The sequence below is a fragment of the Phaethon aethereus genome, assembly GCF_964289735.1.
Source record: "Phaethon aethereus genome assembly, chromosome: 1".
NCBI classification, from domain to species: domain Eukaryota; kingdom Metazoa; phylum Chordata; class Aves; order Phaethontiformes; family Phaethontidae; genus Phaethon; species Phaethon aethereus.
In genome coordinates, this window is record NC_138575.1 from 122,188,824 (window position 1) to 122,214,117 (window position 25,294).

Consider the following 25,294-nt stretch of genomic DNA (forward strand, 5'->3'; position numbering starts at 1 on the left):
AATAATCCCCATCAAGAGTTTGTTTAAAATTCAAATTACTTAAATAATTATCGACTGATACAGATAATCCCTCTCATCTCAGAATTTGCAAACTCTTACTTAAATGTTAACAAACCCTGCCCATACCACTGAGAGGAAAGCATTCTGTACTCATGTAGTGAGTGGGGAACACGGTGCCCTGGCTGGCTAATGGCAGAACCAGAAATATAAGGAAAATACCTCCCTGATGATATGCCAATTTATGGAAACCCTTGCTTTGAACTAGCTTTGATTTAGGGGAAGAACCCCAAGTATCTTTATCCTATCATTAGGAAGTGATTTAATTTTTGTTTTATGCTAAAATAAAGCAGACAAGCAATCCAGTTTGAAATGAAATGGTTTGGATGGCTCAGCATGAAATGTGCCTAAGGGGTAATTTCATTTAATTGTAAACCCTATTTGTGTTTCAGAATGGAAAAGAAAAGGAATCTCAAGAGATGGATTCCTGGGTGGCACAAACTGCTGGAAGGTCCCCAGCTGCTGAAAGGGCTGTCCCACCTCACTGCCCTGCTTGTGAACTGTTCATCTTGTCCTGGCACTGACAGTCCTGCACTCCATGCAGCTGACAACAAACCTGCTTTGTTCTTAATTTCCCAGGAATGGTTTCCAGGTGGATGGGCTTGCTGTCTTCACTGGTTGTGTAGGTGCACTTGAAAGCCGTTTCAGGGAAAGTGATGGGAAGGTGTGCTGGAGAGAGAGGGCAGAAGGATACTGCCCACTTCAGTAACAACATCATCTTCTATAGCTATAAGCTGCTTCTGAAACTATATGCTCCAAAGAGCCCCAGACTCACAAACTGGGCCACCATGTTGCAAAATCTGCTAGTCACTCCAGACATAGAGTCATACAATGGTTTGGGTTGGCAGGGACCTTAAAGATCATCTAGTTCCAACGTCCCTGCCATGGGCAGGGACACCTTCCACTAGACCAGGTTGCTCAAAGCCCATCCAACCTGCCCTTGAATGCTTCCAGGGATGGGACATGCACAGCTTCTCAGGGCAACCTGTTCCAGTGCCTCACCACCCTCATAGTGAAGAATTTCTTATATATCTAATCTAAATCTATCCTCTTTCAGTTTAAAGCCATTACCCCGTGACCTATCATGGCATGCCCTTGTAAAAGTCCCTCTCCAGCTTCCTTGTAGGCCCCCGATAGGTACTAGAAAGCTGTTGTAAGGTCTCCCCAGAGCCTTCTCTTCTCCAGGCTGAACAACCCCAACTCTCTCAGCCTGTTCTCATAGGAGAGGTACTGCAGACCTCTGATGATCTTCGTGGCCATCCTCTGGACCCACTTCAACAGGTCCATGTCCTTCTTCTGTTGGGGGCCCCAGAGCTGGACACAGGACTCCAGGTGGGGTCTCACAAGAGCAGAGTGAAGGGGCAGAATGACCTCTCTGGACCTGCTGGCCATGCTGCTTTGGATGCGGCCCAGGATACGGTTGGCCTTCCAGGCTGCGAGCACACATTGCTGGGTCATGTTGAGCTTCTTATCAAGCAACACCCCCAAGTCCTTCTCCTCAGGACTGTTCTCAGTCCACATCTCCTGGTATATGTACGGCTATCATGTTTACATGCACAAACTGTGTGACTGCCAATTTGTAAAATGGAACTGTAAATCATGTGGAACTCATTTACATGCACAGTTATGTTATTTATGTTATTTACCTCTTTTCATGTGCATGACTCTGTGCTCCAGAAAGTAGCGCAATAAATGCAAGATATTTACTGTTACTGCCCTCAATGCTCTGCAGCACTCACCTGCTGGTCTTCTGTAAGTGCATAGTTACTTCTGGGGTTTAGGAAGGTGCTCACTCCGTGCAGCGGTGGACAGCTTGTAAAAGCATGAGGAGACTGAGAAAGACTCCATGGGACAGCGATATGGGGTAGCTTTCTTCAGGAACTTCACCTAAATCTCTGTGCTGCCACTCCTTGCTTACCCCTGTCCTACAGGGATAAAACTCTGTTAGGTGAAGCAGACTGGCATAGTCTCTACCAGTAAACATGTGGATGTTTTGTTATGACAGTGGCTTCTTCTCAGGGGTGAGAACAAGGATTGAGATGCAAAAAGTGTGTAATAGTTTGAGAAAGATTGGGTTAGAGGACTTTTTGCTCGTGTAAAAATTATAAAGTAATATATTTCCTAGCTAATGTTTTACTACATCTACAAACGTTTCTAGTGTAAATCTGGTCTTGGGCTGTTATCTGTGTCTGTGTGTGTTTCTCATCATGTGCTTCTCTGTAGAGTTTCTGCCAGCATTCCCCAGCTGTTCAGTTTTCTGATATGAATCTAAAGAGTCTACAAATGAAATGTCTGCTAGATATCATGAGGATGTTTTCCATGTCTGGATGGATTTCTGCAAGCTCTTTCTCTCATCCATACATCACTAACTTTCCATGTAATAGGATATGTGACCCATTTAGTCTGTTTTTCCCTTACTTGCATTGCTGTACAATAGGTAGTCCAGGGAACGGTCTTTACCTGTCGAGGTGTGAATATGGTAGATCTGGGGGGCAGCAGCAAAGCCATGGATTTGCTAGGAGCACTTTTTTCATAATAGGAGGGCTCCCTATTCCTGCCGCAAGGGGAGAGGGGTGGATGTGGTGTCTTGATTCCATTTCCCTTATTTGTGTTTTGTGTTGGAGAATTCCTTGGACTTTAGCATAGTTCTTCTGATTGAAAGAAGGGGAAATGAGATGAGGATTAAGCCTATAAACTTCAGCATAAGAAAATGCAGTGGAGTTTCTTTAATGGAACCGGGTCAGTATACAGTGCCAAGAAATTACTGTGGTTTCTCCTCATGATTTAACAAACAATTTGACTGATGGTACTGTAAATGAACAAATTTGTGTATTTAAATTTAAATTGCTATTTAAAAAGTATGTTGCTTGTCGAAGGTATTAAAGTATGGCAGGTTAGTAATACAGTACTTGCCAGAGGTGTCTTCTGAATTTCCAGCTGGATGTTTCTGAGCAGGAGTACATCACATCCCATCTAAAAAAGCACCACAAAAAGACATAGAAATATAGTCCTTTTTAATAAAGAAATCATGCACTTCTACCTGGCTGCAGGTAGGGAGTGTGGAAAGAACAGGTTATGATGACTTTCGTTTTGACATTTAAGTGCCAAATGCTGCCTATTTTGTGGCTCAGTTTTCAGTTGTTTACAGTTTTGCCAAACTTGAGCTGTTTAGTTGAAATTTCCTATGTTACCTATTTGCTATAGTGAATTTTCTGAGAAACCTTCAAGCAATTTCAGGCCAGTGGTACTTGCAGGGCACCGACAGCTATTTCCTGCCTTCAGAAGAGCTTGGATGAAAGAGAAACAGTTCAGATATATTGGGAAGGGCAAATCCTGCTCTAATTGCAGCATGCAGGGAAAGCCTGCTGTGCTCACCTGGGATCCGAGACAGGCTCTTGGTGCCTATTGATGGATGCAGAATTAGGCTACAATGCCTAGAAACTTCTAGGAGTCTGTGTGACATTTCTCTGAGTAACAAATGAGTATATTGCTGGCAATGAAATGCAAATTAATGAAGCATTTTAGTCAAAAACCTAGAGACAGTATTTACCTGAGGAAATTCACTGTAAGGGTAGGAGGTTTAGTTATGATTTTTTTGGTGCTGATTCAGACACATTCTGAAACATGTGTTCCTACCCTAAGTATGAGGAGGGGTTTGCTTGCTTCTTTCCAGATTATTTGTAATTCTTGTGAGAATGATGAAATCAAATTTCCCCAGAATCCATGAGGAAGCAGATAAAGCCATCAACTTGTTTCTCCTTTGCTGAATCCATTAACAAAATTTTGGTGACTTCAACAAGAGCTCCTCTAGTATCTTCATCAATACAAGAGGTCACCCTCGATCAGTACATTAAACAAGGGTCTGCTGTGGGCCTTGTGCTGCAGCCAGGCAGTGAGGGAAATCCGCCTCTTGAATAGGGGTCTGTTCAGGCCAGTCCTGTGTTTCTGGCTGCAAATCTGGTCTAATATCACACTGCCTGAAGTTTGCTTTCCATGGGAAATTCTTACATGGGGAAATGAAACACATTTTGCTTCTCAGGAGAAGCAATTGAACTGTGGAATGTACTGTGAGGTGAAATTAAGACCAAAAAAGTTTGCATCACTTGCATTTTCTGTTTCAGTTTTGATTTCTTTTTGTATTCTATTTTTAGTGGGTAGGACTGAGAAAGTTGCTGAGTGCTTGTTCTGGTTGATGATGGTGTATTAATGTCCTGTTGACAAATTTTTATTTTGAGTAGTTCTTGAAAACTAGCATTTCGATTCCCATGGGCATCAGCCCCTAAATATATTTTTAATATATATTTATAACTAAACCTCCTACCCTTACAGTGGATTTCCTCAGGTAAATACTGTCTCTAGGTTTTTGACTAAAATGCTTCATTCATTTGTATTTCATTGCCAGCAATATACTCATTTGTTACTCAGAAGTAACAATTAAGTCGCAGTAACTCCAGGAGGGGACACTGGAAAACTGAAAGGATCCAAGCTATTTTCCTTTGGAAATCAAAACAGTTTTAAGAGAAATAACTGAAAGTCATGATACTAAACTTGGTCTTGATGTAAATCTAGTCCAAAAGGAGACAGCTGCTGTGGTGCTTGAACTGAATGGCCTATCATATGCATCCATTTTGGGGTGAGTTTCCTTTGAGGTTCAGCCTTCCATTAAATTCTAGGGTACCGAAACTCCTTGCTGCACAGATGATGAACCAGTGGCCTAAGGAAGACAACGCAGGCCAGGTAAACTGGGATTCAAGGTGGTCAGGAATTCCTAATACAGAATCACAGAATCATTAAGGTTGGAAAAGACCTTTAGATCATCAAGTCCAACCACCAGCCCAGCACTACCATGCTCACTCAATATCCTGAAGTGCCATGTCTACACATTTTTTGAATACTTCCAGTGATGGTGACTCTACCACCTCGCTGGGCAGCCTGTTCCAATGCTTGACCACTCTCTCACTAAAGAAATTTTTCCTGATATCTAGTCTAAACATCCCCTGGTGCAATTTGAGGCCATTTTCTCTCGTTCTATCGCTAGTTACTTGGGAGAAGAGACCAACACCCACCTCACCACAACCCCTTCTCAGGTAGCTGTAGAGAGCGATAAGGTCTACCCTCAGCATCCTATTCTCCAGACTGAACAACCCCAGTTCCCTCAGCCGCTCCTCATAAGACTTGTTCTCCAGACCCCTCACCGGCTTCGTTGCCCTTCTCTGGACACGCTCCAGCACCTCAACGTCCTTCTTGTAGACAGAGGCTCAAAACCGAACACAGAATTCAAGGTGCAACCTCACCAGAGCCAAGTACAGAGGCACAATCACTTCCCTACTCCTGCTGGCCACACTATTTCTGATACAGGCCAGGATGCTGTTGGCCTTCACGTGGGCACACTGCTGACTCATGTTCAGCCAGCTGTCAGCCAGCACCCCCAGGTCCCTTTCCGCCGGGCAGCTCTCCAGCCACTCCTTCCCAAGCCTGTAGCATTGCATGGGGTTGTTGTGGCCAAAGTGCAGGACCCTGCGCTTGGCCTTATTAAACCTCATACAGTTGGCCTCTGCCCATCGATCCAGCCTGTCCAGATCCCTCTGCAGAGCCCTCCTACCCTCCAGCAGATCAACACTCCCACCCAACTTGGTGTCATCTGCAAGCTTACTGAGGGAGCACTCGATCCCCTCATCCATCGATGAAGATAATGAACAAGACCGTCACCAGAACTGAGCCCTGGGGAACATCACTTGTGACCGGCCACCAGAAGGATTTAACACCATTCACCACAACTCTCTGGGCTGGCTATCCAGCCAGTTCTTTACTCAGCAAAGAGTAAACCTGTCTAAGGTACGAGCCGCCAGTTTCTCCAGGAGAATGCTGTGGGAAACGCTGTCAAAGGCTTTACTAAAGTCCAGGTAGACAACGTCCACAGTCTTTCCCTCATCCACTAGGCGGGTCACCTGGTCATAGAAGGAGATCAGGTTGGTCAAGCAGGACCTGCCTTTCATGAACCCATGCTGGCTGGGCCTGATCCCTTGGTTTTATACAGCAGATGGATGTGAAACAGTCCCTGTACTGTAAGAATACAATCTCGTCCAAGTGAATAATCTGTTTCTCGTGAAAGCGAGCAGCTGTGTGGTGCTTAGTTGCTGGCTGAGGCTAAACCACGGCAGTCCCAGTATAGAAGTTTTAGGTCAACTGATTCAGTTAAAGATTAGCCTCAATATTCTGGAAGAGAAGACAGTAGTTACTTACGGACTTTAATTCCTCATAAAGGATTATACTGGGCACCATGCTACTGCTACAGTGTCCAATCTTTTTGTGGGTTTGCTAAATTAACCTTTATAATAGAAAGGCTTCTTATGTGCTTTCAGTCAAAAGAAGAGATGGTTTTGAGTTTGTAGCAACTTAAAGTGCCAGTGATTGGGATCCTGGTCTAAAATTCATAATTCTAGTTCTTCTTAACTCGTGTTCCTCCACAGTTTTGCAAATGAGTTGCAGAAATGTGTCCTGCTCTGATTTAACATTGTGTGCAGGATACTTCAAATGGAAATCTCCATCAGTGGGGTAGAAACAAGTGCAGGTAATGAAGGGGAAGATACTGCAATTAAAGGTAAACTGATTATCATTTGTGAAATTATGTTTGTTTACATTTTAAATGTAAAAATTATGTTTTACATTAATGGATGTAATGTTAAATCTCACGCTCATATGTAGTGAAAGGAAGGGCTTCAGTTTTAGGTAATAGTATGTATGTTGATAGATATTTTTGGATGGTTGCTGTTTATTTTAGGTTGTACCTCCCTCAGTATTCATAGCAGTACACATTCTTTATGCTCCCCTATAAGTTTCTACAATATTTACTGTCCTGATCTTGAAACTCATGATGAGCTGACTATTACAAAACTCTGACAAGAACCCTTTACCCCAGAAATCTGCATCCGAACAAGCCCATACAATAGAAATTGTTGTAATGGAGTTGCCATGTGATGTTCTGTCATGTTGAACTGCTTTGCAGGGCAGGCAGGGAATAGAGACAGACAGCAATGAGTACTTTGCTCTGTGCACCGCATGGTGGGACCCAGTGAAAAAAAGCCTATCCCAGTGGAAGTTAGTGACAGGCCAACTTGGCCAGCTATTGAGCAGGGTGAGAAAGAGCTCCCAGCTGTGTATAACTTGTGTGTGTGGTGGGTGTGTGTGTAAATAATGGTAAAGTCTAATGTTTGAGTCCCTTATAAATTTAACAGACTTGTGAGGTAGCTGGTTCTCATTACACTTAAGGGATAGTATGAAGGACTTTGTCTCTATAGATCACATTTAGTAAATATTGTCATGTTTGGAAGGTCTGATCCTTTCTTGCACTTTTCCTTCAAATGTTGATTTGGATGGTGACATTGTCATGAGGGACAAGCTTGTTGACCTCGTTGGGGTGCCATGGACTTCTCTCTTCAAAATAGCTGTTCCTTTTGATACTGTCTTTGCTTTTTTTCTTAGGGCTTGTGCCATAAACAGGCAGCGTGAATACACTGCTGTTTTCATACCCATGATATCGCATAGCTTCCAAAAAAGTTGTTTCATTCAGGTCCAGAACAAGACTTTAGAGTGAAAAATTACTGGCCTGTTTAAAAAGAGGCACTCGGGAAAACTATTATTTGAATACATTTGGTCAGTTACATTTTCTAGGACATTTGCCGTGAAAACAGTAGGATCAAATATTTCTAGAGAGAATTTTTGTGGCTTTCCTCCTGGGCTGAGGAATGCTCAGAGAAGAGTATTTGCTGTGGATTTGGGAGACACCATGGCAGCATGGCATTAATGTTTTTGGTACAAAAGTTTGCTCTCTGTGGCATTGAAAGAGTGTGAACGGAGACAAGAGGAAAGATGAAAATTTAAAGAGAATACTAAGCAGGGATGAAAGGAAAACAAGAAATTATGGAGTTAGGAAGAAAGAAATGGGTAGAAGATAATCCACCATTCATTTTTTAGGAGCTTGCTGACAACATGATTTTTACAGCATTTCAACATTCCAACTGCAACCTATGGTGATGATAATTACAGCACAGGGGTAGTTTACATGTGGAATGTGAATTCTGCCTGCATATGCACTAATACGGCAAAATGGATTGCCAGACCACAACACTACCTGTAAATGGATCTTCCACTCTTCTGTTTTGGTTTTAATTTAATTATGAAAACATTTTCAATATATGAGATTGTTTTTTGACACCTTACTGAGCATGGTTTTTACTATTACAAGTTCTAACTAAAAGCACTGGTAATTAAAATAAAGTAAGCAAATAAAATAAAATACAAAAGGGAGAGAGATCCCTGCCAGTCAGGGCTCTCTCCACCCTCCCCACCCAGTCCTTAAGTGTCAAAATGGGAATCATGTAGGACAACATGGATGCAACTAAGTCCAAATCTGGAGTTCTTGTTGGACTCCGGTTTGCTTACACCTAAGTAACATGGCATTTGAGGTTTAAATTAAGGTTTATCAACAAAGGTAATTTACTCAGGAATAAGGTGAAATACTCAAAGTTGATGTTGTGGTTATTCTAGAACAGCTTTGCCTAAGGATGTAATTATTGTGGCATGGTCTTCTGAAGTGGATTAATCTAAATGAGGAAGAAAACCTGCATGTTCTTTATCTGAAGTAAGTATTTCCCTAGGAATTATTTTTACAGAGTTACTGCGGTCAGTCTCCCTGTCTAGACAAGCCTTTACGGTTCTTACGATAAGAGAGTCCTTATGGTAAGAGAATGAAGCAGGGTTGTCTTTTTCTGTATGTCTCCTTTTGCTGTGTTTCTTGTCATACTTCTTTAGGGGGGAATGAACAAAAGCATAGGGCTTTGCCGTTGAGATCATGGCTATTACTCTCCAAGAAGTTTTTGTTTTGGTGAGAGGGCAGAGTCTTGACATTGAAGCTGCAGTGATTGGAGGGCAGTCTGCTTCAAAGCTGTGGAGTTACATTAGCTGTGGATTATTAGCTATTTTAATGGAGACACCAGCATCCTAGTAAAATACTCTGAGAAGACACTTTAAAAATGGCAGCAAGGCTTCTTAGCCCTGTTTGAAAATTTTTCTGAGTGAATCAAGAGTGTGTGATCCTGTAATCCCACCATATTACTTGTGTAGTGGGAGGAGGCTGCTGCTGCCACTCAGAATTTGGCTTTTGGTAGTTACTGAAGTGTGCTGATCAGCATCAGCCTTTCAGTAGGTACCTGCTAATGCCTATTTGTCATCATTGTTTAGTGGAAATGAACCTTCATTGCCCCCCAGATGTGATTGTGAAGGGTTCAGTGAACTTTTCTTTCTTCTTTCAGGTTATAAGACCCTTTTAAAAGGTATTTCAGGGAAGTTTAGCAGTGGAGAACTTGTTGCAATTATGGGTCCTTCAGGAGCTGGGAAGTCAACACTCATGAACATTCTGGCAGGATACAGGTCAGTAACAATGAAAATCCCAAGTAAGGTAAGATCACCTAGCCTGATGGCTCCTTGGAGGCAGCAACAACAGAAGAAATCTTACATGAGTGTTTGTAGGAAATAGCTGTTTCACAGATTTTGTATTAGATTCTTATTGCTTATATTTTTTCTGTTTGTTCTGTTCTGGTCACTTAGGATTTATCTGTTAACAAGTCTGATCCAAAAATAGGGAGTAATTTAAAAGTCCAAAAACACCAAAGAATTTCTTCTTTCTAGCTGTGTAACAAATCTGACTCAGTGTCTTATGTTTGTCATATTTTTTAAATCACACTTTATAAACACTTGAAAAAAATGACCCTTTTTAGTCTCCACTTTCACAATGTTGATGTCTTCTTGACCAAACTGCAACGTGTGAAGTGACTGTGGTTCATCTTCCTGAATCCCCTGTTGTACAGTCAAATACAAAGTGTCTCTGTGTTGTTGTTATTAGGGCATAAGGAACAGCATAGAGAAACCTAAAAAGTTACTTGAATGGCTTGATATTCTTTCAGACATTCATGTAAGACAGCACACATTTTGTAGTAACTTCAAGTAAAATTTTCAGCAACATTGCATGAAGCCTCTTAGGAAAGAGAGTGTGATCATGAAATAAATTTTTATTCCATAGTGGACAATAATTACGTAAGACTTACACATACTGAGGCCTGTGGGAGCACAAGTGAAGGCAAGATTCACTCCTGGTTATTTTCTTGGTTTATTTCAGGGAGACAGGAATGAAAGGAGAAATTCTCATCAATGGGCAGCCTCGTGACCTGCGCTCTTTTCGCAAAGTCTCCTGCTACATCATGCAAGATGATATGCTCCTTCCTCATCTGACTGTCCAAGAAGCTATGATGGTGAGCTTTGTTTCTTGTTCTAATGTGTTGGGGCAGGGGAAAATGGAAAATCTCTGCGTATTGTGTACATGTTCTTACTCCTGGTAATGCCACGAGCCATTACCTCTATTTGATCCTACTCAACGAAAGTGCTTGGACTTTGATCATTCTTTGAATTCCATTTCAGGTTCATCCTTCTAGGGGTTGTCTGTGCTTCTTTAGCTTTATCGTTTTCAATTTGTGACCAGCATTATGATTTGGAAGAAGATCTAAGGCTCTTCTTCTTAGATCTTCTAGAGAATGAAACCTGAAATTCTGCACAGAATGAGCCTTTGTAGGGACTATCTCTTTTCTTGGGTGGTGGATGAGTAACCTTGTCTCTCGCTTTCTCCCCATCTTCCATGTTCTGACTGCAAAGTGCTGTTTTGACTTGAGCATATGGTCTCTCTGCTCCTTGTACTATTTTGTGCCTTTTCTTTAATAAAGATATTGTATAAAATCTTTTCCAGTTCTTCACAGGAAAACAACAGGAACTGAATAATCCCACGACTTAGAGTCAAAGTAAATTCTTCTTACTGTTTTTCATAGCATCAAGAAGTTTACTAATTGCTAGCTTGTCCAATCAGCCTAGAAGTGCCTGTTGCTTAATTTGAGAAACGAGACAGTTTTTCTCAGAGGATGTTCTCAAAATAAGGTTGTTCATACTGTAGGCAAGGGTCAATTCACAAATTTTAAGGCCAGAAGAAATGACTGTAGTTTTTATGTGGCTGATTTTCTGCAAAGGCTCTTCTCTGTGAGGAAGTTTTTCTTCTCTTTTGTTTACTTGAACATGGTAGTCAAAATCCCATAGGAACACTTTTGTAGAATTGGGCCCAGATGATACTTGCTGTCTAAATTCATCAGTCAAGGCTCTGACAAAAATAATTACTCTAACAGTTTAATTGCTTCTAATAAGGGTTAATCATAATGTTTTGTGGAGCTGCCACTTAGGACAGCAGATGACACCTTTCACAAGATTATTTATTTCTGTACTCATGTGTTCACATCCTGGAGAATGGCAGAGTTTTTTGGTTGTCCGTACAATATGTATGAAGCACAAATAAACTGTGATTCTAGCATTGCCTGGGAAGTTAGTAGCAAAAGACATGACTCTCCAATTTTCCTCTGAAGCTTTTTGACTTGCAGAATGGCCTTTGTTTCTAATACGCTTTTTGTGAGATGCTTTAGTGATTGCTTGTCAGATTATACTCAGTTACTTACTGCACAGGCATATGTGATGCTTGTGATTTGAACATTATAGTTCAACTTAAACCTCCCTGACTGTGTTGAAAGAACTTGTTTAAATGGTATGTTGGGATATTGTGCCTGAGACATCCACTGTAATTGGTTGTTATGCTTCAGACCAGTTCAAAACCAAATTCTGTTGTATTACATTCCAGGTATCTGCTCATCTGAAACTTCAAGAGAAAGATGAGGGCAGGAGAGAAATGGTATGTATACTGTCCATCAAACTGACAATTTTTGGGGATGCCAAAGAGGTCCATGAAGTGAGCTCTCTAAAGCAGACATCTTTATCTAACATTGAATTGCACTGGACTTGTAATGATAGAATAAATCATAACCTCAAAGTTGACAGGTATCATTGTGAGGGAATGTTTACTACAGTCTCTATGAAAGTTGCTTTCAGTATGAGAGTAGATAATTGTAAAAGATCAGGTTTTGTAGGATTCATTTTAATGTACCTTAGCACCTTAGATTCTCTTACATGCATGCCTGAGGGCTCAGGCATCTCATGTGTGGCGAAATAAATCAGACATGTCTGGCAATGGCCTTAGTTTTTCCAATGATGAATGAAAAACTCAGGTGTTCTTGTAACTGCTGCAGAAATTTCTGTGCTCGTATTTGAAAGCATTTTATGGCTATGCTGGTGGGCATATTGTTGCACTGGACAAGTTAATGCAGTTGCAGTTTAGATACAGACTAATGTATTTTGAAGCAGTGTTGGGTGACTGAGGTTTGGACAAGTAGGAAACGAGGCTGAAACATGCATATATCTTTTCTAAAACACTGTGAATGAGTTGCACAATTTACTCTCTGCCTGTGGCTGACATAGGACTTTCCTTAGTGGGAGAGAAGTCCTAGTGTGTTTTTGCCCATGGAGACCTATGACCCAGCTGGACGTACATAAGGAAGTGTGCTTCTTTAACCCATCTGATTGCCATGATTCGTCCCCGTCATTTGTTCTGATACAGGACTGTCCTTTTAAAGAAAATACCTTGGAGGTGTGTGACCAGACAAAATGACTTCTGATATGTTAGCTGGTGTATGAGACTGCTTTCTCAGCTGAATTTGATTACCTCAGTTGTCCTTTAAAGGGCTGTAAATGTGCCCTTTCTACACTTTTATTCTGCACTTAAAATGTTTGGGCCTGTATATTCCTAAGGACAATCAGAGCTCAGGTGTCTGTGCTCCTGTGGAGTTACCAGAGCATGGTGAAGCCTAGGAGAGGAACAGTTTGGTGCTGCACAGCGTGCTTCAAAACTATGTATGCCCAGGGAGGGTAATGTCTGGAGCTAAACATGAAACAAAAATCACAGCACTTAGTGAAAGCAGACATGGTTCAGGTTGTAGAGAGTGCCGTGAAAAGTGAAACAGGAGCTCTGAAAGTGTTTGGAGATGTTTTGGCTGGCCTCAAGCTATGTTTCAGTCCAGCGAGAAGACAGCACCAACAAGGAGACAGTATGATCTCTCATACAGTGCCTCCTCGAGGAGGAGACCTCTGTTATGTGGGGGTTATGCTGAGGGCTAATGGGGCTCATGTGATAACATGGCCCCATTGCTAATACTGAGATTTACCTTCCAAGAAAGCTGGCTGTTCCTTCTGCCTTTGTTAAGGACATGTAAATTTTACTCCTGTAAAATTCCAGTTTTGGGCTTTCCATGATTTTTCAGTGTTCTTTTTCATAAATAGAAGGCTGAGATTTTCATTTTGGTGCATTTTGTGCTTCCAAAGTCATGCACAGAGGACACACTTCAGGGGCAAATTAGGAAATCATGCAGGTGACTGGAAGAAGCCACCTTGCAGGACTCAACTGAAGCCATGTTGTGCAGGAGGAAGGAGGAGATGAGGGGACACAGGAGTGGGAGTGGAGTATGGACATGAGAAAGTTGTGGCCTGCTGTCTCAGGAGCATGAGAGGCTTCCTGCTCTTCCCTAGATGCCAGTTTAATTCATTTTTTTATCTGATGGAGGCCTGAACTTGATTTGTTGGACTTAACAATTTCAGAGGAGTCTCTTATTCTAGTAAAAGTGGCCTTTAACAGTAGCTGGCATGTGATTCTTAAGCAGAGGTTTATAAAGCAGAAAGTGAAACTGCTTCTGACCCACCTGGTGAAAAGTATACCCTTTGCCTGAAATGTGAAAACTATGGCAACTTCAAGGGTAGAGCAGCTATTTTTGTGACTGTCTTTGATCTGTAGTTATTTCCAAATTGGAACATTTGTCATTTCTTAAAATCTCAGAGAATCCCTGAAAATCAGAAAGAGCTCCAGAGAGGGCAACTTTCAGGAATCACCATGTTTAATAGCTAAAGGTTGCTTTTATTCTCTCAAATACTTTTTTTTTTTTTAAATAATCTAAACACAGATTTTTTTAATGGGAAAATAAATTTGTTTAGAAACAGCTGTTAATTTTGTTTGTACTTCGAAAGTCTTAATTCATTTACACTTTAGTAAATAAGGCCAAGCAAGTTAATTCACTTATTCACACTGTCACTGTAATTGCAAACAACTCTTTGAGGAAAAACCTGTGCTGTATGCATTTATTCAACACGTATTAGATGGGCAGTCATTTTCTGGTTAGTGTTACTGGGCTGTGCTGGACTAGATCGTTCCTTTTATTGCTGTAAATTGTAAGGTAAATGTTTAGCATAGATAAATTTTATGAATTTATGCACTTGTGTTAGTGAGATTACAGATGCTTGTTTAAGACAGGGACAAGCAAAAAATCCTCCAGTGAACCACAGTTTTCTAGTTGACCTAGCTTGTGCTGCCTATGTCCTGTAACACCCTTCCTAGAGATAAAGGGAAGGAGATAGTTGGGCTCTTCTCTCTGAGAACAAGGGTTAGTGGGGTTTGTTCTTTTTTCACCCCCTTCTCACTGAGAGATGTAGATCCTGGAAATCAAAATCAGGACAAGTGAAGGGTCAGGCTGTGGTTCGTCTAAACAATTTGACCATGTTAGCCACCCTTTCTGGAAAACATCCATCCAAGCAACTATTACTTTAAAATATGGCGGGCTTCTTTTTCTATACTTGAGTGAAGTATTAAATATCTAGGCTTTCTATCTCTCTTTTAAGTGGTAGATTTTTGAATTGCATGAACAATGTAGCTTGGATTCACTCATTTTTATGTCCATATTTTTACTGATGCCAAAGAGCTATTTTCCTCATACAGGGCTACCAGGCCAGACCTACAATCACTGAAACAGAAAAAATCATAGCAGCCGGGATTATTCTCCTTTTGTTCCAAAGACCCTGGGACAAGGTGTGCCCTTCCTGAGGCTGTGCCTTGAGGAAATCCCAAACATTTGAGAGTACATGTGACAACTGAATTGGATCTGAAGAGAATGAAAACACTTAAAATCAATGGCCACACTTTAAAGAGTAAACTGTGAAGGACAGATGAAATAAGAGCAGGTTACTGCTCTGTAGAAACCACTGATTTCTGTTAAACAGTTCTCCAGTCCCTTGTAAATAAAGGCTAGAAGTTCTATTGAAAGAAGCTTCTTGATTTCACTGTGTAATAACTCCTCAAATGCTGCAAAGCTCTTTTGATACTGGTGCCATATCCAAGGGGTGCTATAGAAGGACTGATTCCCATTCCATTTTCACAGGCAAGGCTTCCTTACTGAGACGTCATGTAGGACAGACAAGTAGACTTTGGGTCAAAATAGTAAATGGTAGCTTATTAAGCCCCACTGAATGTAATAAATGCTACATGAGATGGAATAAGGCTTCGGTGTATGGATGGTGAAACAAAAGTCATAAGATAGTTTGCATTCTCCATGAAAATCAGTAAAGAGGCTTTTCTTTTGTGCTAACAAATGTAAATGATGCATTGTTGTGTTTCCTCTAGGTAAAGGAAATACTGACAGCCCTCGGTTTGCTGACATGTGCCAATACGAGGACTGGGAGTCTTTCTGGAGGCCAGAGAAAGCGTCTTGCCATTGCTTTAGAGCTGGTGAACAATCCTCCTGTCATGTTTTTTGATGAACCAACCAGGTACTTAAAGGCCAAAATTAAAGAGAGACAAATATTGCTTTATGTAGTAGAACAGTGCTGCAGAAAGGTTATTCACCTCTAAGTCCTTGGAAAAGGCTCATTTTGTGTTGCCTGTAAGTACTGAATAAGGCCACAAGAAATAATTTGATTTTGGTACTTAGTCATTTGGTTTGGGTACTAAGGTCACTGCTGTAACTGCTGGGCCATGGGACTATAAATAATTTTTAAGGGAGACACAAACTGAAACAGGAAGGGAGAGAGGAAAATATTTTCAGATTGTGGCATGAGTTTTCTTTTTCAAGCAAAGATATCTTGAATATAAGCATTTTAACGTGTGACTTTTAATAATGAATGTAGCATATTTAGAATCAAATTTTGTGATCAGTCTAGAAGGAGGCTGGGAGAGCTATGAATATGTATCTATTCATTAAAGCTGGGAGCATTTAAATCTGCAGTCCTAAAGTGTAGAAGTCCCTTAAGGCAGCTTTGAGAATACTCTATTTTTCATTCTCAGGCATGCTTCCAACTTAATTAAAAGACTGATGGAGAAATACAAGCATAAGGTTGGCATATGATAAAATTAAACTGCTACAGAGAAATTTATAAAGGATAATAGTGGGAGACCAAAGTAGCAAATAACGTGTGCTAGTTTTGAGTGGTGCCTATGGACCCATGGATAACAATCTTCTTTCTTTTTATTCAGCGGCTTGGATAGTGCATCATGTTTTCAGGTTGTCTCTCTGATGAAGGCTTTAGCCCAGGGTGGCAGGTCCATCATCTGCACGATCCACCAGCCCAGTGCAAAACTGTTTGAGTTGTTTGATCAGGTAGTATTCTCAAACTCTTTCTCTTTATGTGCGGTTTAGGTAGGTTATACTTTCAAGACTACACTCTGTAAGTAAAAACGTGACTAATTGTACTCTGTGGTTCCAAATCAAATAAAGAAATTAAATAAATAAGAAAGAAATATAATTTTTATTATGTTTTTTTTCTTCTTCGCTGCCCATTTCTATTATTTACATGTAATGACTTTAAAGAATCTGGCTAGTATGTTTGTGAAGTCATGATTAACGCACTTGTGATTTTCATGCCTTCACCCACCACTGCTTCTGGGCACAGGGCTGTCAGTAAAGTAAATTAGAGTAATTTAAGAGAAGAGAGCTTGAGTGCCAGTGTCTGCAACGTTGCTAGTACACGTTCTCATCCTAGCTACACAGGTGTAAATTCAGAAGAATGTATTCATGTGAAATAATAATAACTGAAATGAAGTCAGTTGGAGATCTTTTCTCCAACCTAACAACAGGATGTGGACCATGCGTGTTTAGGTGAGATTTAAATTTACTTTAATCTTGTTAGGAGATTGAAATTAGATCTGTGAGAGCTAAGGAAAACCTTCTACACTATAGATGAACAAGCTCTTGCAGATTGCCAGTCTGGCAAAGAAGTTTATTTAATGTCAGTAGTGTAGCTAAAAGTAAGAATAATCAAGCTGTTTCCCACTGCTGTGCTGTTCTACCTCTCCTTCCATTCCTGCATTCACCAGCCTTGTCTCCCAGCCCAAAATATCCATAATACATGGAGATTAGATGGCTCAGCTCTACAGTTTCTTGGGTGTTTTCAGCATGTGTCTAAGGCTGGAATTAGTCTGTTTCTGTGTTAATGTGCGTTAAGTCCTGGAGGGAATGTTTGCAGAATTCAAACCTTAAGCGTTTCATTTCCCATTAGTTGTAATTCCATGCAAAGGTAGTTCCAAGTGGTGACAAATCTTCCCAAGGTCTTATTCCCACCGGGACAAGAAGAGGTCATTAGGTTCATGGATTACTGTCGTACAAATAGCAGGTTCAAATATTTTAATAAAATTTGACTTTTTTTTTTTCTTTTTCTTTTCTTTGCCTTGTTTTCCAGCTCTATGTTTTAAGTCAAGGTCAATGCATTTACCGTGGGAAGGTATTAAATCTAGTCCCTTACTTGAGAGATCTGGGTTTAAATTGCCCAACCTACCACAATCCAGCAGATTTTGGTAAGGAAAATTTGAATAGTTTATTTAATTTATTCTGTATTTGATTAGCACCTCCAGGGTAATGGGGACCATGGTGTGGTTTATACTTTTGTATATACATACTTATGTGCATGTGTATATATATGTAGCAAAATTAAAAATAAAATTATTCATATTTTTCCTAAGTAATTTGAATGCCCTCTAGTGGTAAAATTTAGTGAATATTTCTTGCTGGTGGAAGTCCAGGTCCAGGAAATGAAAGGTAAAACATACTTGAGTGTTTCATAGTAATTAATTTGGTGGCTGTTCAAAGTGGCTCCAGTATTCTGTTTTTTCTGTCTTGAACAATACCACTGTGGTATTGTACACCTAATAGTATTGAGGGTTTTTTCATTGTTGTTTCTTAATTCCAAAGAAGCAGTAAGGAGCACAAAAATAGACTTGTCTTTTTTTTTACCAAGACTATGCCATATTCACTGCCTTTCCTCAAAAATGGTTCATTTAATTTCCAGGGTGAAGAAAACTCTCTGAAGATTTATAGAAAGATACATTTAAATTATGTGTGTATACATATGAATTTACATGTAGCATTTCAGAGCCTGTTCTAGACAAACCTCCTGTTTCTGTCAGTGCTACAGAATCAAGGGGATCTAATAAAGCTTGTAACTAAGCAGTAGTGTGAACTTACCTTCTGGTTTTTGTAGTTATGGAAGTAGCATCTGGTGAATATGGAGACCAGAATTGTCGGCTGGTAAGGGCAGTACGGGAGAAGATATGTGACACAGACTACAAGAGAGATGTTGGTGGTGAGAATGAGTTGAATCCCTTCCTCTGGCACCGGCCTTCTGAAGAGGTATTTTGTATATCACAACTAGTGGGCATGGCTTGAGGCTGGAGGGGGAAGAAGAGACTTTAAATCCTCAGTCAATGGAAGAGGTTTCTGGGCACATTCAGCTGATCGGAGTGGGGTTTTGTGAATGAAAACTAAACAAGATACTGCAAAGAAAGAAGTTTATTCTTGTTTGTGTTTCCACAGGATTCTTCCTCCACAGAGGGCTGCCACAGCTTCTCTGCCAGCTGCCTAACCCAGTTTTGTATCCTCTTCAAAAGAACTTTTCTAACCATCATGAGGGATTCGGTAAGACTGCCTTTATAGTAACTTCTGTAGCCAAACGGTCTATTCAGTTGGTTGTGAGGTAGTGTAATATGCCTTAAAGATCCTGTCCAACAGCCCATGCACAAAGATCATCACAGAATTTCAAAGGAAAGAGACTGATCTTTCATTCTTGCTGTTAACTGTACCGTCTTGAATGAGAACAACAGTTTTCTTCAGAGGAACTCAGAGCATCTGGCCTAAAAAACTAAAGCTGTGCTGACAGGTCCCTTATACAGTTATTTGTCCTACTGAAATGTGAGTGAGAAGTTGTACTGGTGTGTCACAATTAAATATAATGTCACAATTAAATTAAAAAACTAAAAAAATATTGTTTCCAGAAAATTCAGGGTGGCAGAGATAATAATTACAATGTGATGTAAGGTTAATACTAAAAGTCTTTATCTTTGAAACAGAAAATTGGTAAATAAAAATTTTGCTTCTCTGAAAAGGGAACATCTCTGTTTTCATACATTTAGTATCAAGATGAAGTAAGTATCGTAATGAAACTCTTAATTCCTAATAAAAAAAAAAGAACTTTCACCTTTTTTCTTAAAAATAAACAACCCCCTTCAAAATCACAAACCCTGCAGTTTTCACGTATGTTCATTAAATGTTTTAGGTGCCTAGTTTGCATTAACAAAATGCAATGAGACTTTTTTTTTTTACTCAGTAAAGTTTTTCTTATCTCTAAGTAGCTGAGTTGTTTGTGAATTTAAGAGACAGGACTATTTACGTTGCCTGATTGATGCTTTGAAATGTCCTCTAGATAGGATTGTCCCTTCACTACCAGGTGTGAGTTGAGATGAGCTTCCTCAACTAGACCTTGCATGCGCACCTGTCCTGGGTCTCTTCTCCCAAGTAACTAGCGATAGAATGAGAGGAAATGTCCTCACTTTGCACCAGGGGAGGTTTAGACTAGATATCAGGAAAAATTTATTTACTGAGAGAGTGGTCAAACATTGGAACAGGCTTCCCAGGGAGGTGGTGGAGTCACCATCACTGGAAGAGTTCAAAAAACGTGTAGACGTGGCACTTCAGGACATGGTTGAGTGGGCATGGTGGTGTTGGGTTGACGGTTGGACTTCATGATCTTAAAGGTGTTTTCCAACCTTAATGATTCTGTGATTCTGTGAATACTGTATTGCAGAGAAGGCACAGAAGGCTAATTTACGCCTGATTTAAGTTATTTTGGTCTACACAAGCCTGCAGTACCTTTTCTGCCTCTTTTCTGCTCTGGGAAATTTATCTTTTAGTCAAAGGAAAAGTCTCCTTCTCCTGGTGAATGAGGTCCAATGGCTCCATGACATTGTCAAACAGTAAGATTTCAAGTTGCAGCATTTGCAGTTTCTGCCTGTCTTTACAGGAAGAAATTTTCTGTACTGTAATAGCTGTGTGTCTGACTGACACTGGGAAGCTCATAACAGTAAGTTTTCCTTAGCTGAAGCCCAGTTTGCCAATAGGAAATGAACATTTTTATGTAAGTTCTTCTGGACATAAGTACTTCCTTTCTGCAATCTGTATATCTGATTTCAGTCATATTGCCATTGTTTTTGAGCACAGACTTTCTGATCAGAAATACTGCTCTTTCCTTGTTTGTAGGTCCTGACACACTTGCGTATCACCTCACACATTGGCATTGGACTGCTCATCGGCTTGCTCTACTTAGGCATTGGCAATGAAGCTAAGAAAGTCCTCAGCAACTCTGGCTTCCTCTTTTTTTCCATGTTGTTTCTTATGTTTGCTGCACTCATGCCAACTGTCCTTACATGTGAGTACAAGTCATACTGTTACATCAATGGACAAGGAGATCGCAGTAAGCTGGAATCCAGACAGTTCACAATTACAGTCCTGGCTTGGAATATCCCCTTGTGCCAGGGCATCTCAACTATATCATGAGCTTGTGGTTGGTCTTAGGGAAGATGTAGTAATTTCCCTAGGACTTCTAAGTCATGACTCCTGCATTAGAGCAGCGTATTCATGTGGTGTCAGAAGCAACTCCTGCAGTATGGAGTGTTCCATACTTCCTCTGGGAGTGCTCTTACTTTGGATTCCCTGTTGGACCAAAAGGAATAACCAGGTTCCTTAAGTTTTGACACCACTTTTAATTCAAAAAGCCTCTTTCAGGGGCATCAGGTCATCTCAGTAGACTGGTACATAGTCAAAACAGTGAGCAGCTCAGGGCTGACCTCTTATATTTCATTACAAATCATTGAAACTATTGCTGGTCTGTCAAAGACCTCAGAGTTCCAGTGGGACTGCAGCAGTACAGGATTAGATATGGATAAACTGTGTTATTATGTGCAGCAGTATTGCACACTGACAACCCAACTTACTAATTTGTGTTCTCTGTAGTTCCTCTTGAGATGGGAGTGTTTCTTAGAGAGCATCTGAACTACTGGTACAGCCTGAAAGCCTACTATCTCGCCAAAACCATGGCTGATGTTCCTTTTCAGGTATATCCTCTATTCTTCAATAAAACAAGAACCATTTAAGTTCATGGCAAGTCCACTTGCCAGAAAGACTAGTACTGCTATTTTATCCATCTGAATGGTGGAGAAACTGTCCATATGTGTATGCTGAAGCTACAGGTCCAAATCAGAAGCACCCTAAGAGTAAACAGCAGGACTTCACCAAAGCCAAGACCTGACCCAATATTTGTTTAATAAACAGATGACTGATCCTTGTTTTTTTGCAGAAGGGAATTGAAAAGGAGTGTAAGAGTGGGATCTGTTTTCTAATGCCCAAGTAGTAAGATAGATGCCACAGTCTGTGTCAGATGTATTAATTCTCTTCAGCCATGCCTGTCATGTAATGGAAAGGCTGAGCACTGTGGATTAACTAGAACTCCCCATGTTTTTATCTTATTCAGAGTAACAGTGAATGTTCGACTTTAATGGACTAACTCCAAGTGTATTTCCTTGCAGATCATGTTTCCTGTGGCTTACTGCAGCATTGTGTACTGGATGACTTCACAGCCATCTGATGCACTCCGATTTGTCCTCTTTGCAGCCTTGGGAACCATGACATCCCTGGTGGCTCAGTCACTGGGTCTTCTCATAGGTGCAGCCTCTACATCCCTCCAGGTACTGATGATGTTTTGTGGTCTCACAGGAACCCTGCTGTTTCCTAACGCTGAGTGCTTACTGTGACTGTTGCTGTGTCCCCAAGACATTTGTTGAGAGATGACAGGCAAAAAGTTGTACTGGTCTGATACAGCTACTTGATGCTTCCCACTAGCATCAACTTAAACAGCATATACACGCACTGGATGTGAGGCTCTGTTCCTTCTGCATCTGAGCGGGGCTGTGCCTGCCCCTGCTTGAGTGGGGTGTCACTTGCTATTCATCCCCAGGTGAGCAGGTCCTAGAAACTGCAGGACTGATGCATTTCTATGCATCTACAAAGTGGAGATAGGCCATGAGGATCAGTAACTCAGGAGACGGTTCTTCCATATGCATACAAAAAGATTGCAGGAGGCAAGGTAGGAAAAGGCTTGCCCAGAAACTAACCTTCTGCAGAGGGAGGGAGAGAAGCAGCTGTTGACATGACTGTCACACTGGAAGCTGGCTGTTTAACTCCATTCTGCTTCCTGGCAGGAGATGTACTGAGGTGACCATTCCACAGCAGAACTGTTTTGTGGTGCTTGTGATAACATATGATACTGACATTAATATGCACTGATGCTATCAAGATTTATGCAGTAGAAGACTTTGATTCCCTCGCTGTGCCACCCTGTGGAGACCAGCATAGCCCTGTTGTGTGATCGCTGTGCTTCTGCTCTCCCCAGAGATATCTACATGGCCCTTTGCCCTGGAGAGGATGTAGAGAGGACAGGCTGGAGTTGGGTCAAGATCTATCTTCCCCACCAAAGCCACCCAGCTTATCCTCCTCAGAACATTTCAGGACCCGTTGAAGCTACTGTTCATGTGGGGTTAATGAGGAGGGAGGTCTGTGTGTTCTCAGTGAGGAGTGAGTGAGAAAGGATATTATTTAGAAAGAGGGGTCTCCATACCCAGAGAAGCAAGGGAATCACAGTGCCCATCTTTCTCTGTAAACTTCTTCATGGGTTCAAGTCCTTCAAAGGACAGTTCCCAACACAGTAGTGTCATCAACTAGCAGAGGGGTTTAGGAAGAGGAGAGGGAACCCTTTTCCTCTACTAACAGCATCTAACCTCCCCCTCACCAGAAATCTCATTTTAAAAAAATGAGTAATTTCCTAGTATTTGGAACTGTGATAATTTTGGGGAGTACATTGTAAGAAGGACTTGAACGGCATCACTCCCCACTGCCTAAAGAGTAAGTTTGCACTGCCTGTTTGGGTTTGGCACAGAACAGAGGATTTGCCATAAGGAGAGTCTGCTCTTTTAAAGGCTGGTTTTCTCACTGGAGATCAAGACATCAGATGAAAGAGCAAGTTAATTTTAATTTTTTTCTCTGGCTGGCTGACAAGAGACTGTCTATTCCTTCTTTTCACAGGTGGCCACTTTTGTGGGCCCAGTTACTGCCATCCCGGTGCTTCTGTTCTCTGGGTTTTTTGTCAGCTTTGATACCATCCCAACATACCTCCAGTGGATGTCCTACATTTCCTATGTCAGGTACTGCTAGGGAGGCCATTAACCTCCCATCTGGAAATGCTGTTTGTTTTGTTTTTTTGCCTTTGCTTGTTTGGTTGGTTATTTTGGGTGCCAAAGAGAGTATGTTCACAGCACATTCTTTTAGATAAACATACATATAATGTATACCACATTATCTCACTGCGTTTTATGTTGTATATGATGTGAAATAAAATAGGAGCATTCAGTACGGATTATCAGCCACAAGTCCATGGCAGTCCGCTTGAATTCAGTGGGATTCCACAGCACGAATATCTTCCTGGATATTGCAGTAGTGTATTTCTGAAATAATAGGGACGGTATGCCCAACTGAGAAATTGATGCCAGCACCTCATTTTGGAAGAAAGTGTTGTATAAATCACTGCTGTATCCTAGGTGGACTTGTTGGATAAAGACCTGGGTTTAAGTTTTGCAGTAGCACTGCCACAAGAGGCATGGGATTTTTCATCTCTAATGTAAACTAGTGTTTTAAGAACCATAGGCACTGTATATCCTATCTATGTCTGACACTCTCGCTGTCCGAGTCAGCTATCTTAAGGTGGGATGACTGCCATCAGGAAACCTCCAGAGGCTAGCTCGGAGGTTTAGACTTTAGACTTTAGTGCCTTTAGACTAGACACTTAAATGTTTATAGCTGAAATTAGGTGAGGTGAATTTTTCCATCCCCCTTTTCCCCACCCTGCCCAAGCTGCACTATTACTGAGAAAACCCAAGCTAAAATATCCTCTCATTTGGCAAGCAAGGTCTTACACAGAGACCTATCAAAGATTAAGAGACTGCACCCCCTGAATTAGTAGCTAGAATTCAAGATGAGGCCTTAACCCGTTGTCTAGCCTGTGTGGGTTCTCCTGAAGCTGGAGGGAGCTATCATATGCATGGGATCCCTGATGGTACATCTCTGCACAAAGTCAAATGCTAAGTGCACCCAATGCCAGGGGAGACGTGGGAACTGTGCATTGCTAGTGAAACTATAGCACATGGAAGGAAAGAGAAGGGACATTCTAGGTTGATGCCAGTTCTAATATATTTCTGACTTCAAACTATAATAGTATCCCCATTGCTTATTTTTAAAAAATTGAATTAATGACATCACTTTTAAAAGGGGAATTTCTGAATATGAGCTGAAATTAGTCTGCTTTCTGTTTTAACACTTTTCTTTGGAGAAATTACATCATACGTTAACTGGAAGCAGTTAAAGGCAAAACTTCTGTCCTTGTTCTTATGTAAAGAAGAAGAATCTTATGTAAAATGCCAGTGACATGTCATTTGCTTGATTGTAACAGGGAGAGAACTTGCCCTCAGACACGTGTGTCGGAACGATACTGAACCTCTCAGTGTTTCAGCTGAGTTCTCCTAGGGGTTGTATTGCTGGTGAAGTACTCTAAACAGATTGTCAGGACTTTTCTGTGTAATCCATCCTTCTTCTTTCCAGATATGGGTTTGAAGGAGTTATTCTCTCCATCTATGGACTGAATCGAGAAGATCTGCATTGTGACAAAGATGACACTTGCCATTTTCAAAAATCAGAGGCCATTCTGAGAGAACTGGATGTAGAAAATGCCAAACTTTACCTGGACTTCATTGTTCTTGGAATTTTCTTCTTCTCTCTGCGCCTAATTGCCTATTTTGTTCTCAGATACAAAATCCGAGCTGAGAGGTAAAGGAAAAATAGCTAAAACGATGCAGTAGGAAGATCTTTAGACATGCAATAGAGGGCACTTGACATTGTCTCACTGTGGCAGGCCGGTCACCAGTGCCCAGCTAGATGCTGTTATGACCTAGCCCATAGAGAACCACAATGGGATAGTGGACATATAGTGCTAAGCCAATCAGTCCAGTTGGGTTGGGTCATGTTTTCATTACACTTTCTAGCTTTAACTAGGAAGAAGAAATAGAAGGGAA

General features: G+C 41.0%; 1 protein-coding gene across 1 annotated transcript in view; it reads left to right on the top strand.

Annotated features, from left to right (window-relative positions):
• Positions 1-25,053, top strand: part of ABCG1 (ATP binding cassette subfamily G member 1) — a gene marked incomplete at its 3' end in the record, with an annotated part of 54,367 nt that extends 29,314 nt beyond the window's left edge. The window contains exons 3-15 of the mRNA XM_082015535.1: positions 9,369-9,486; positions 10,232-10,364; positions 11,783-11,833; positions 15,479-15,624; positions 16,328-16,451; positions 17,530-17,644; positions 18,328-18,476; positions 18,660-18,761; positions 20,379-20,547; positions 21,132-21,232; positions 21,704-21,862; positions 23,256-23,374; positions 24,825-25,053. Of these exons, the coding sequence (XP_081871661.1) occupies positions 9,369-9,486; positions 10,232-10,364; positions 11,783-11,833; positions 15,479-15,624; positions 16,328-16,451; positions 17,530-17,644; positions 18,328-18,476; positions 18,660-18,761; positions 20,379-20,547; positions 21,132-21,232; positions 21,704-21,862; positions 23,256-23,374; positions 24,825-25,053 (1,715 nt within the window). The remainder of the gene's footprint in view (positions 1-9,368; positions 9,487-10,231; positions 10,365-11,782; positions 11,834-15,478; positions 15,625-16,327; positions 16,452-17,529; positions 17,645-18,327; positions 18,477-18,659; positions 18,762-20,378; positions 20,548-21,131; positions 21,233-21,703; positions 21,863-23,255; positions 23,375-24,824) is intronic.
• Between the last annotated feature and the right edge of the window lie 241 nt (positions 25,054-25,294).